This window comes from Phoca vitulina, unplaced genomic scaffold (assembly GCF_004348235.1).
Source record: "Phoca vitulina isolate PV1807 unplaced genomic scaffold, GSC_HSeal_1.0 scaffold24, whole genome shotgun sequence".
In the NCBI taxonomy this organism is placed as follows: Eukaryota; Metazoa; Chordata; class Mammalia; order Carnivora; family Phocidae; genus Phoca; species Phoca vitulina.
This window is the reverse complement of record NW_022589727.1, coordinates 16,193,594-16,206,315: the sequence shown is the minus strand read 5'-3', so window position 1 is coordinate 16,206,315 and position 12,722 is coordinate 16,193,594. Positions and strand designations below refer to the sequence as shown.

The 12,722-nt window shown below is 39.2% G+C and overlaps 1 protein-coding gene across 3 annotated transcripts in view; it reads left to right on the top strand.

The window, feature by feature from the left end:
- The window catches only part of PSMA8 (proteasome 20S subunit alpha 8), a 41,660-nt gene extending 31,318 nt beyond the window's left edge, over positions 1–10,342 (top strand). For all 3 annotated transcript variants that reach the window (XM_032421449.1, XM_032421448.1, XM_032421447.1), the window contains exons 5-7: positions 6,270–6,389; positions 6,515–6,577; positions 10,250–10,342. In XM_032421449.1, the coding sequence (XP_032277340.1) occupies positions 6,270–6,389; positions 6,515–6,577; positions 10,250–10,342 (276 nt within the window). The remainder of the gene's footprint in view (positions 1–6,269; positions 6,390–6,514; positions 6,578–10,249) is intronic.
- Positions 10,343–12,722: the final 2,380 nt, after the last annotated feature.

The window sequence follows — 12,722 nt, the reverse complement described above, 5'->3', positions numbered from 1 at the left end:
AGAAGCAGACTCCCTGCCGAGCAGGGGGCCCGATGCGGGACTCGATCCAGGGACTCCAGGATCATGACCTGAGCCGAAGGCAGTCGCTTAACCAACTGAGCCACCCAGGCGCCTGAAGCATTTTTATTTTATTGTAAAGTCAACTAGTTAGGAAAATTATGGAATTTTTATTTTTTTTTATTATTTATTATTTATTTGAGAGAGAGAGAGCATAAGCAGGGGGAGCCACAGACAGAGAGGGAGAAGCAGACTCCCCGCTGAACAGGGAGCCCAACATGGGGCTCAAACCTAGGGTTCTGAGATCATGACCTGAGCTGAAGGCAGACACTTACCCGACTGAGCCCCCCAGCCACCCCAAAATTAGGGAATTTTTACATTGTTGGGAATTTGTTTATCATCTAGGTCTGAAACTATGCATTGCTGTGGTGTCTGAAGGCCATATATCATCATTTAACTGATTTCACATATTGTACTTTCTTGTAAGATTTTGGTTGAAATCAAATGCAGCTTTAAAAAAATATATAACAAAAGACATTTGAAAACTTTTTTATTTTACATATTTGGTAAGTGAGACTCAGGAGTTAAGTGATTTTTTTTTTTTAAGTTCACACCACTAGTTAATAACAAAACTGTCATTAGAACTCAGGGTCTTCTGCTTTATTAGTACAGTGTTCCTTCCATTACATCACGCTTAGGCCAAATGGTTCTCTATGTGTGTTACATAAATTCTGATATCTAGTCTTGAAAAATAGAATAAAATCTTCTGGTTTAATTTCTGTTTTGGGGAGACTATATATAGCACTTTAGCCATGAGACAAGGTCTTTGGTTTTTCTTTCATTTCTATGTTTTGTTTTTTATTCTGACCTACTATACCAGTAGCCTGATAAAGTGATACAATAGGCTGTTGAGGACGCAGCTCGGGTACCATGTTGTGACAACACTTTGCAGTGCTAGGATGTAGTTTTACATAGTGCAGATAAAGGACATGTGAAATGGGCAGGAGAAACAGAAAATTCAAAATATAAACTGGCCACATGACCTGTAGCAGAAATGAGAACAGAAATTGCTGATACCAGCACTTCGGTTTGTTGGGGTTATCTGGCACTTAACACAAACTTTTTTTTTTTTTTTTTAAGATTATGGTCCATTAATGACCCTGCCTTAATGGATTATAGAGCCTTCCATTAGCTTTTTTCACTTTACAGGAGAATATTATGAGAGTTCTAGACATCTCCTCCCTGGTCCCAGTGTATAATTAGTAACTTTATTTCCCTTGATAATCAGGATAAATCATACCATCCTCACAGTAACCCATTATTTGCCTATTGGTTCAAAGGCATGAGGTGTCCAAAATTGCCAACTGGCAGTTTCAGCTTCTAGTTCAGTGAAATTGTTATATCCCCTAGTAGAACACTGCCTCTTCTCCCTTCCCCATTACTCTGCCAACTTGGGAATTAGGACCTTTAAACTAATACAATCCAAGAAGCAAAAATTTTATTAGTGGCCCATTAGGGGTTTAATGAGACAGCTATCCCTTGATTCCTAGGTTTGTGGCTATGAAAGAAATTAGTTACTGGCTCCCACGTCAGGGCACGTACAGGATCTTGGCTCCCTAAGATGCTAGTGCTATAGCTGAGTCTTCAGTTGGCTATTCCCTGTTTTTATCAGGCTGGCTTCTTTAGGATCAGAGAACATGATAAGACCAGTGAATCCCATGGGCATAAGTGTATTCTCTCAGTTCCTCCTTGGTCACCACTAATGTTTTGTAAGATACCATCATGGTGAAGAAAGCATTCAGCAAGTTCACAGAAGGTGGGGCATTTGGTACAGGGAAGGGAAACTCATATCCAGCGTCAGTTTCTCTTCCAGTGAGGGCATACAGATGCCCCTTCCATAACAGAAGAGTCTCAAGAAATCAGTTAGCCCAGGGATGCCTCGGTGGCTTAGTCAGTTAAGCGTCTGCCTTAGGCTCAGGTCACGATCCCAGGGTCTTGCTTCTTCCTCTCCCTCTGCCCCTCCCCCCCCATCGTTTTCTCTCTTTCTTTCTCTCTCTCTCTCGCTCTCGCTCTCTATCTCAAATAAATAAATAAAATCTTAAAAAAAAAATCAGTTAGCCCGGTAGTTCTGGCAGTATCCAGACCAGTGGTGAGGGGACACCCTATTTGAAATATTTTTTTCTTCTTAATATATTTTTATATTGCAGAAAGTATTTTTTTTATGTGGAGTAACATGTTCTGGGGTTTGGCACATTATATTAAATTGAACTAATCAAAAATTCTCCTGCTATAACCATGTAGAAAGCTAGAATGATCATTAACATGTTTTTAATGCATAGCTGAACTCACAAAAAAGACACAAAATCCTAAGGGGCCAGAAATGAAGAAAGAATTGAGTACCAGAGCAGTAAGCATGTGAGTTAATATCACTGTACTTAGGGATATTATAGTGTAGGATTCCCAAAGATAATTACCATCAAAAGTTACAAAGTAAAATATATTAACAATCCATAATTTAACAAATATTCAGTCTATGTGTATTTGAATTACATATCAAATATTGTTCTAGGTTTGGGGATATAGAGGTGACAAAAAAGTATACAGATGGTGTACATGTAATATAAGTCTGGGGGAGGGGGCGGGGCGAGAATAAGGGTGGGAGGATAGAGTGTGATTGGTAGGTAAGGTAGTCAGGGAAAGCACCTTTGAAAAGGTGATATTTGAACAGAGGCCTGAAGAAAGTGAAGGAGCAGGCCAGGTAGTTATTTCTATGGTATTCTGAACAGAGGAACCAATCAGGGCAAAATTCCAAGGTGGCAGTATGTTCCATATCTATGAGATATCAAGCTCTATGCGGAGCATATGATTGCACTGTGGTGAATCCAGAAAGACCTGAGCCAAAGGCAGATGCTTAACTGATTGAGCCACCTAGGTACCCCATTAATTTTTGTTCTGTATATCTTTAAGATATACAAAGATTTATCTGTGAGATACTGTTTTTGGCTCCTAACAACAGAGATGTGAGGGATGAGTAACAGAGGTAGGAGGGGGCTAGATCTTGTAGAGTCTGAAGGCCATGGATAGGACTTGGATATTAAAGAGAGTGATGTAGGGGTGCCTGGGTGGCTCAGTCAGTTAAGCATCTGTCTGCCTTTGGCTCAGGTCATGATCCCAGGGTCCTGAGATTGAGCCCCACATCAGGCTCCCTGGTCAGTGGGGAGTCTGCTTCTCTCTCTGCCTCCCCCTCCCATGCCCACCCTCACTTGTGGTCTCTCAAATAAATAAATAAAATCTTAAAAAATAATAATAAAAATAAGGAGAGTGATGTAGAAAGCCATTTGCAGTTCTGGCATATTAGAATAACATGATCTGACTCATATTTTTAAAGGATCTGTGTGGCTGCTGTAGTGAGAATAGATTGTATGGTAGAAGAGAAGCAGGCAAACAAGTTGAGAGGCTGTCCAATAATAATCCAGGCAAGACCTGATATAGATCAGGAGTATTGGACCAGTGGAAGGTGGGGAAGGATCCAGCATAGTCTATGAAGAAGGAAAACCCAGAGAGGGGTATCCTGGATCACAAGTGAAAATGGCATCCCAAGAAGAGTTGATCAGCTGAGCCAGAGCCACTCATGGGTCAGGTAAAAAGTGAAATGATTAGATATGGCAATGGGCAGGTCATGGCTGACCTTGATAAGAATATCTCATAGTGATGAGAGCCTGATTGGAGTGGATTTAAAAGAGATAGGAAAGATCAACAATCGTCAGGCTTTCATACTTTCTGTAGAAGACCACACAAAGGATATAACTATTATATTACTCATCAGCTAAGAAATTCTAATAGTAAATAAAGTATTCCTGCCAAAATGATCTTGTTTATCAATTTTCAATCTTTTTTTAAAAAAGATTTTATTTATTTATTTGAGAGAGAGAGAGCACGAGCCGGGTGGAGGGGCAGAGGGAGAGGGAGTAGCAGCAGGGAGTCCTGTGCTATCCCAGGACCCTGAGATCATGACCTGAGCCAAAGGCAGACACTTAACAGATTGAGCCACCCAGGTGCCCCATCAGTTTTTGTGCTGTATATCTTTAAGATATACAAAAATTTATCTGTGAGGTATTGTTTTTGGCTTCTAACAACAGAGATGTGATGATTCTTAACACATAATAATTTATTTTTCTCATATAATGAGAAGTTTGAAGGTAGAGAGTTGCTGTTATTTGTCTCTTTTATTATCTTAGTCTTTGCCCATGCTCTCAAAGTGGCTGCTAGATCTCCAGCCAACCTGTCTGCATTCCAGGCAGCAAAGGTTTCTACAAGTTCTACCCATTTATTTCTACCTGTATATTCCTACTGGTAACCAAGGCTAGGAAACTTTTCAGCAGTCACATTGCCTAGAGTTCTATCACAAAGGAAGAATGGATATTGGCGTTGGCTGCTAATCATCTTTGCCATAGAAAATTATCATTAATCATTATAGACAGGCAGGAAACAAACATCGCAAAACTTAAAGAGTCTGTTCAAGTGGGCTGGGGTGGGTGATGGATTTGGAGGAAGGATGGGGGATATAAGCTTAGCAAGAAGATTTTAGGAAACCAGCCAAGTAGGTAAGAATTAAAGAATTTTTACATCACCAATTAGAAGAATTGGACAGGAAAGTCACCAGGAATTTATAAGGTAACCTTCTATGGGCTCGGTGAGATTTTTGGATAAACCCCTACCTTATATTCTTCCTCTCTGGGCAACAACTAGTTACCCCCCAAAAACTAGTAGCAAATAATACTTCAAAGTCATACCAGTTTGAAGTCTTTACTTTTGATCTTAGTGAAATTTCAAAGCCACAAAATTTAAAGTTTCACAGCTGTTTTTTTAATCCTCTGAAATATAAAGGAATAGAAAAAGTTCTGTGAAGTAAAAATAATCTTCTGCTAACCAGAACAATATACTGTCATGCAGTACAAAAGGTATGCCTTCCTGCTCACTTCCTAACATCTCTTTTGCGATCTCTTTCCTATAATCATAATACGAACCATAACCAGTTAGAACTGAGACATTCCCTCATTCAGTGCCGGGATCCTTGAGTGAGAGGATGGGCCCTTCTCCTGGTTCCTTCCTCTAAGGTCATCACAGCCAAGGGGCATGCGGCAGCATAGTGTATAGAGTTCAGAGTTCGGAGTCAATTCAGACTACTTGGTTTCAAAGCTCAGCTCTTCTACTTATCCCCTTTGTGATCTTGGGCAAGATTATTTAAGACACTGGTTCACAAATAGGGGTGATTTTGTACCCCCTAAGAGACATTTGGCACTATCTAGAGACATGTTTGGTTGTCACAACTAGGGCGGGGGATGCTACTAGCGTCTAGTGGATAGAGGCTGCTAAACATCCTACAATGCACAGGACGTGCCCCCCCCAGCACAAAAATTATTCAGCTCAAAATGTTAATAGTGCTGAGGTTGACAAAGCTTGTTTTAACCTTTCCAAGCCCCCATTTCTTCATTCATGAATTGGGGTTTGTAATAGTAACTATTCAATTATTTTTGTGATGGCTAAAGGAAATAATCCATGTAAAATGCGTATCATAGTGCCTGGAACATAAGTGCTCTGTTACATAAGAATTACTGTTATCATCCTCATTATCTTCAGTAATACTTGCCTGGATATTTAGACTGAAGTAAAAGAACATGCCGTATACCACCTGCGGCTGTGCAGCCAGGGCAGTCATTTGCCTCCTACCTTCATCTGATGAAAATTTCTAAAGAACAAAGAAAAATGGGGAATAGAGGAATCTTTTCTCGCTTATAGAATCAAAGATAATGAATCAATAATTAGGTGACCACTTTCTTCTAAGTTCTAAGAGAATGATGCACACAGTCCTATTCATGCAAACAGCTTTCTTCTTCAGGTTGATGTCCTTTTTATCCTTTTTCCTTTCTTCCTTTGGTACTATATTGCAAAGTCCTACCTCCTTACCTCTCTACTTCTTTTGAATTTCAACCCTTTCAGTCTTCCCTGGTTATCAAGGACTTGGGAGCCATTAAAGTAGTAGAAGGCATTGACCAGGATGAGGCTTTGGTATTTTTGAAGATAAGTCACGCCACCATTACGGGTCATTCGCATAGTAACAAAATGAGCTGCTGAAATGTTTGCTAAGTTTTCAAAACTACAATTTTTATTTAGTAATTATACTAAGAAATATCTCAGTAAACTCTAAACTTCACTAACCATAAATTCATTCATATTGCAATGATATTAATAATTGTCTTTTATTTTTCAAGGCAAATGCAATAGGCCGAAGTGCTAAAACTGTCCGAGAATTTCTAGAGAAGAATTACACAGAAGATGCTATAGCAAACGACAGTGAGGCTATCAAATTAGCAATAAGAGCTTTGCTAGAAGTAAGTGATCTAATAATAAAGCATATTCAGAAGAACATGGGGAGAGAGGATTTGTTCTTATCTATTTCCTTACTAAAAATAAAATTTGCTGAAATAATTTTAATATTGTGCTTGTTCTACATTAGGTTGTCCAGTCTGGTGGAAAAAACATTGAACTTGCTATAATAAGAAGAAACCAGCCTTTGAAAGTAAGTCATTAACCAAAGAGGAAAAAACATCTATAATATAATTTGACAACAGTTGAATCTTGTCAAAATGTTGACACCTGTGAATCTTCATTAAAAGCCTGAAACACCCATTGCATCCACTGACATTATGATGACATCTGTTGTTTCTGTAGGCTAACGTTCACTAATTTCTGTGTGCTTATTGCAAGCACTTACCTATCCCTGGTCCTTTGTGAAGACTTAGAGGAGCTGAGATTTATTTGTAGGCATACCCCATTTAGTATATATTCTTCTAAGTAGGAACCCCTACTGAATCAGTCATATATGGGATTAGTATAATATATTATTTATGGAGATTTATTCCCGAGCCCCACATACAAGCATACCTTGGAGATATTGAGGATTCAGTTCCAACCACCGCTATTAAGGCAATATTGCAATAAAGTAAGTCAAATGAATTTTTAGGTTTCCCAATGCATATAAAATTTATGTTTACACTATACTGTAGTCTCTTAAGAGTGAATTATGTCTAAAAAAAACAATGTACATATCTTAACTTAAAAATACAGTGCTGGGGGGGCGCCTGGGTGGCTCAGTCACTCATTAAGCCTTTGCCTTCGGCTCGGGTCATGATCCCAGGGTCCTGATCCCCCCCCCGATGTGGGGGGGGCTCCCTGCTCCACTGGAAGCCTGCTTCTCCTCTTCCACTCCCCCTGCTTGTGTTCCCTCTCTTGCTGTGTCTCTCTCTGTCAAATAAATAAATAAAATCTTTTAAAAAATTAAAAATTAAAAAAAAATACAGTGCTGGGACACCTGGGTGGCTCACTTATTAAGCGTCTGCCTTTGGCTCAGGTCATTATCCCAGAGTCCTGGGATTGAGCCCCGCATCTGGCTCCCTGCTCCGCGGGAAGTCTGCTTCTCCCTCTCCCACTCCCCCTGCTTGTATTCCCTCTCTCGCTGTGTCTTTCTCTGTCAAACAAATAAAATCTTTAAAATAAATAAATAAATAAATAAATAAATAAATAAATAAATAAAAATACAGTGCTAAAAAATGTTAGCCAGCATTTGAGTGGTCAGTGAGTCATAATTACTGATCACAGACCACCATAACAAATATAATGAAAAAATTTGAAATATTCCAAGCATTACCAAACTGTGACACAGATACAAAGTAAGCAAATGTCGTTGGAAAAATGGTGTCAATATACTTGCTCAACATAGGGTTGCCACAGACCTTCAATTTGTAAAAAGCACAGGGGCGCCTGGCTGGCTGAGTAGGGAGAGCATGCAACTCTTGATCTCGGGGTGGTGAGCTCAAGACCCATGTTGGGCATAGAGTTTACTTAAAAAAAACAAAAACAACAACGAAAATCCCCAGCAATTTATTAAAAATGCAGTATTTGCAAAGCACAATTAAAACAAGGTATTCCTATAGAGAGCATTTCATCTCCCTATCTTTCTACTTCTGAAATCAAGATATGCTTCCAGCCAGTGTTGTTCAGCTATCATGTGTATAATTATTGGGCCTCCAGGCTTCTAACATGGTATTATCCTTCATTACGTCAAAAAACCTCCACCCCTTGTTTGCTTACTGGTTTTTATCTATTTTCTCTACTTCTCACTTAAAAGTGCCTTGAGGGGCGCCTGGGTGGCTCAGTCGGTTGAGCGTCTGCCTTCAGCCCAGGTCATGATCTCAGGGTCCTCGGATCAAGCCTGCATCGGGCTCTCTGCGCAGTGGGGAGTCTGCTTGTCCCTCTCACTCTCCCTCTGTGCTCGGTCTCTCTCTCTCTCTCTTGCTATTTCTCAAATAAATAAATAAATACCTTTAAAAAAAAAAAAGTGTCTTGAGCCTCTGTAAGACTTAAATTGTAATACGTAGTGTGATAACCTTTCCGTATTTCTTTGTGGCAAGACTGGCATTTTTCTTTGTGTACCCGTTGTTAGTCATTATGGGTTCAAACTGCTGAACCACAAAATAAATCATCCAGAGTACTGTGATGGAGGATTCATTGGCTAAAGAACATCTGAAATGTGGCTCACTATTGTCCTCAGGTAGAACTGTACACAGTGCAGTTCACCAGCTCTCTAGCTGAGAGTGTAAAAAGCACTTAAAGCATGGGAAACTATATGAAAAGTATACTAAAAAGGATTATTTTACATACACATTTGTTTTGAAGGAAATATTTCAAGAGGAAATAGTGTTAAGATCAGTGTTGGATGGAGCAGTGGGGTTTTTGTTTTTTGAGTTGTGTTGTTGCACTGTTTTGACACCACATTGCCACCTTTTTTTTTTTTTTTTAAAGATTTTATTTATTTATTTGACAGAGAGAGACACAGCGAGAGAGGGAACACAAGCAGGGGGAGTGGGAGAGGGAGAAGCAGGCTTCCCGCCGAACAGGGAGCCCGACGCGGGGCTCGATCCCAGGACCCCGGGATCATGACCTGAGCTGAAGGCAGTCGCTTAATGACTGAGCCACCCAGGCGCCCACATTGCCACCTTTTATTAGCCAACCAATAGATGGGGATATGAGGAATAAGAGAAATGGGGAGAGAGGTATAGGTTGTGCCCCTGCACAGGCCCCACAGAAGTAACCATGGTGCTGAGCACAGTGTGTGGAGATGACAACTGGGCCGTGTTGTCACCCCTGCTGTCAAGGGTCTCAGGACAGACATGCCAACACCACAAGGGCACAAAACCACCAAAGCCAGGGTCACCTCTCCAACTGCAGCACATACATATATACCCACATGGATAGACACACGTAGTCATGTGATGCATGCTAGGATGGTACGTGCACTGGCAGCAAAGTTAGACTGCCCTCCCACATGCTGTTTCAGGATATGCTGTGTGGCAAATAGGGCATGGCCTCTGGAATTGGATAGACCTGGGTTTAAGTTTAGAGTTAGATAGGCCTAAGTTCCAGCAGATTGATATGTTTAATTGTATGACCTTGAGCAAGTTGCTCCCATCTTTAATTTTAAATATAATAAAATTGATTTATATAAAAGAAAAGCTATTTTTGCTTTACACTTAGTGAGGGAGTTGTAAACAAAGCAGCGTTAAGTCGTCGTTTCCCTACCTCTTTGGCTATTCTAATGGCTGATAAAATAGGCAAATCCTATCAGAGAATCACACAGTGGGGTGGAGAGGGGGAGTTCAGTAATGAGTTACTTGCTCATGAATAGAATAAGCCTGCATTAAAATATTTTCAGAGTTATATGCAGATAGAGGGTATGTAATGCAATATAACACTTTGCCCTACTTTTTTAGCACAATGATAGTGGAAATATAATAGAGTTCAGATTTTGTCCATATTTGTTACAAGTATTTTGCTTATATATATTTCATTATATATTTGAAGATATAAAATTAAAGGTTTTTTTTTCAGATATTTTATTTATTTTATTTATTTGACAGAGAGACACAGCGAGAGAGGGAACACAAGCAGGGGGAGTGGGAGAGGGAGAAGCAGGCTTCCGGAGGAGCAGGGAGCCCAATGTGGGGCTCGATCCCAGGACCCTGGGACCACGACCCGAGCCGAAGGCAGTCGCTTAACGACTGAGCCACCCAGTCTTAACTTTAAAGTTTAAAGAGAAAATATAAATGTATAAAATATAAGTGGTTCCTTCATATTGGAAATATTCAGAAATTACTGGTATAATTGAAATTTGCTTTTTAAAATATTTTTTCAGATGTTTAGTGCCAAAGAAATTGAATTACAAGTAACTGAAATAGAAAAGGAAAAGGAAGAAGCAGAGAAGAAAAAATCCAAGAAGACTACCTAATTCTTAGGAAGAACATTAGGAGCCCGTAATGTTTTGTTGTACTCCTTAGAATTACTTAGTGAAGCTTTAAAGGAGTAAGTTGGTTTGCGGCATTACATTTAGTAGTTATGTGCTGTTTTGAGAATGCCACATTTGTGGCTGTCTTCAGTCTGCTACATGGACAAACATATCTTAGTATGAAGATTTTCTTTGAAAAGAAATTTCAGTAATTGTTGAAAGCAATCATAATTCCACATAAGCCTGAGACTATACTTAATAACTTGTCTGATGTGTTACTTTTCTTCATCTGTGTAAATTTAAGAAAATTAATAATTTGTAAAAAAAATTTTAAATAAAATTTAATAATTTGTTGATGTTTGAGTATTGACTGTCAGGTAAAGAGATAGCTATTACAAAATAAACTGAATCTTGAGTTGTACTTCTAAGATGAATGATAAAAACATCCTTGTATTGATGAATTGCCAAAATTTTATCAGAGCCTTCTTCATTTTTAAACATTTATCATATTTATTTTACTTTTGTAATTTTTTAAGTTGCAGTATATTATTTTTTCATGGAACAAATATTAAAGACCTAATCTAAATAGGCAGTTAAAATAAAGTATGGTAAGAGCTTATAAGGGCATCCAAATAGGGTACTATATATAGGAAAATGAGAGAAATGAATACATAAAATTCTTAGTTTCAATTTTTATTTTATCTTAAGAGTGTCCAGTGTGTTAGGTTTGTCACATGTTCCCTTGGCTGTTCCCTTGGTTTACTATGTGCTTAGCATTGAACTAGGCTTATTGGGAGTAATAAAAGAAATATAAAAAGTGATCCCTTCCACAGAAAGGGCCCACAAAAAGAATGTGCTTAATGCCTGTAATGAGGTTATATTTTTGAAGACAGGATATGAATAGGCATAAAAACAAAAGCCTATATATCTTACTATTTTAGAGCCTTGGGGTTTTTTTCTCTTTTTTTAATGTTCTTTTTGAAAACAAGGAGAGAGGTTGAGTTTTTGCAGAGGAATGAAAAGCTCAGGGTAGATAGTAAAGAAAAGAATCAGTTTGGACAAATAGCTATCATAAGAAGATCTAAGCCATTGGTGGTTGTAGTGCTCTGAGGCAAGGGGAAAGTAAAAAGCAGAGTCAGAATTTTAAGAGATACAAAGACCTTAACAAGGCCACCTCGCTGGTATTCATCTTGTACCAAATTCCTGTGTCCTGCTGCTGGTGCATTTCACTTCCTCAGACAGAAAGACTGCAGAGCATTTTCTAGGGCAGATGGACAATCTATGCCACTCTGACTTATGCCCTGACTGCCTTTCTAGTTTCATTGGAACCATGGAATTTTGTGGCTCCCTATATGCTCCTCTTTGTTTTGTTTTGGTGTACTAGGATTCTTGACTTTGAGTCATGCTATACCCTTCCTCTTTACTTAGAATCAAAGATATCTTGTTCCCTGTCACTTCCTGGCCCCTCTTAACTTTCCAGAAGCAAAGGTGTATCCCAAGCAGAAGGCCTGTTAAATAAAATTTTATCACTTTGGAAAAAGAACCCCACAACTTTGATAATCAATCATCAGCTCCCACTGAAGGAATCTCTTTCAACACACACACATACCCAACATACAACATAAAGGTCAGGGTGTTCACATTACCCTACTGTCCTGCAGTGAGCCCATTGTGAATCCTTGATGCTCTTGATACAATATTTCACAATAAATACTTGACAAATACTGAGTGTTTTAAGTGGCAGACACTGTTATATGCTAGGGATATAGTGGTAAAGAGTAGACTCCCGATTTGTCCTCATTACCATGCAGTGAAAAGGCAGGTAATTAAACCAAAATAATTATAATTACAATTGGGATTAATGCTGTGCAGCTCTGTGTCTATTTTCACTACTAAACTAGAAGTTCTTCAGGAAGGGAGGACTGGGATTTACCTCTCTTTCATCTTTTTTTCCATGGTTAAGACTCAGTACATGCCTGCTGAACTGTGTTAATTTGCAGACTTTGTTGCAAATATCAGACATTGGGAGTGGGGAGAGGAATCATCTCACTTCTCACTTAGTGTAGAAGCCAATTTACTCATTTCTTTGTCCCTGGCTGAACATTACAGTGATGGGAAGACATCACATAGTCAATGAATGTATTTGCAGGCAGAACCCCTGAAAGGATTCTAACCCTGGTGAAATAAAAATGGGAGGACTTCAGGAAGAGAGGAATGTGTTAGTACGGCCCTGGGAAGCCTTTTAGAAGGTGTAGTAATTTGAAGTTACATTCCCCAAACCACTCACGCCCAATTGAACATTCCCTTTGTGCCGGGTACCAGAAATGAACAAGACATGGTCCTTGTATTGAAGAGGTCATAGTGCCAAATAATTGAGCCCATT